The sequence below is a fragment of the Aplysia californica genome, unplaced genomic scaffold (genome assembly GCF_000002075.1).
Source record: "Aplysia californica isolate F4 #8 unplaced genomic scaffold, AplCal3.0 scaffold00090, whole genome shotgun sequence".
NCBI lineage: Eukaryota > Metazoa > Mollusca > Gastropoda > Aplysiida > Aplysiidae > Aplysia > Aplysia californica.
Genome location: NW_004797360.1, coordinates 1,275,891 through 1,277,067, shown reverse-complemented (window position 1 = coordinate 1,277,067; position 1,177 = coordinate 1,275,891). Strand labels below are relative to the sequence as shown.

The 1,177-nt window shown below is 43.2% G+C and overlaps 1 protein-coding gene across 1 annotated transcript in view; it reads left to right on the top strand.

The window, feature by feature from the left end:
• LOC101859471 (phosphoinositide 3-kinase adapter protein 1) overlaps positions 1-1,177 on the top strand; it is a gene marked incomplete at its 5' end in the record, with an annotated part of 32,613 nt that overhangs the window by 14,699 nt on the left and 16,737 nt on the right. Inside the window, 1 exon segment of the mRNA XM_005094859.3 lies at positions 770-982. Within this exon segment, the coding sequence (XP_005094916.2) occupies positions 770-982 (213 nt within the window).

The window sequence follows — 1,177 nt, the reverse complement described above, 5'->3', positions numbered from 1 at the left end:
GTGAGAGAGAGAGAGAGAGAGAGAGAGAGAGAGAGAGAGAGAGAGAGAGAGAGAGAGAGAGAGGGGTTGAGGGACTAAATTACAAAACGGTCTTTAGTAGCAGTTAAAAAAAACACATTATAAAAGAGGATCAATAACAACAACAACATCAACATACACAACAACAACAACAACAACAACAACTTAAACAACAACTACTGAAATGAAGTCCTGGAATCATTCGTGGGGAACGCTGACCAAGATGGCCCAAAACAGACAGAGCTGGAGATCCTTTGTTGCTGCCCTAAACGCCAGATGGCATAATGGGTATTAAGAAGAAGAACTTAAACAACAACAACAACATAAACTATATCAACATACAAATCACCATTCATCACAATAATGACAATGACAATGATCAAGTTGCTGCTGTCATCAGTCTCAACTATTATCCAATTCAATCTCATGATCCTCTTCATCACAACCCAAAACAATTTTAAACTACATGTATTATAATTGGTCGCTTTTAAGGACAAGAGAGCTAAACCAGATCTCGGGGGTTTCCAGAAATCTCGACCTACTCAAAAGTGGGCATTGCGCTACCTATAGGAGAAGTTTGGTTTCATTGGTGTGTATATTTGTTTGATAATAGAGAAAACTCTCTTTGTCTTATAAAGATACTGAACAAGGGGCAAAAACTTTACCTTCAATTTTCTCAAAGCAGTATTTTTCGGGCTAGCCCCCTTGTGCTTACAAGCGAGACCAATTATTGTCCTCATATCCTCAACAGACGAACGATCCAACTCTAGATGGCCCAGCCTCCTCCATTTTGCCGCCGACTTGAACCTCCGCACCTTGTGCTCGGAGCTGCTGCGCTACCCTGGCATGCTGGGTGCCGCGTGCACAGAGAATAGAGACGGCTTCTACCCCAGCCAGTTAGCGGCTAGGAAAGGCTACGCTCAGCTGGAGACTGATCTGCTGCAGTTTGTGCAACGTTGTAAAAGTGAGTGGATGTGGATGTAGTTCTACCTACAGTAGAAATTAATTTATTGTCCAAGAGACGGCCAACTGGCGTCGAGGAGGAGAAAAGTGTGGTCATCTCAGACAGGTGTATGTCTTGAACAAGTTCGTTATGATACACATACACATACACACACACACACGCACGCGCACGCACACACACACACACACACACACA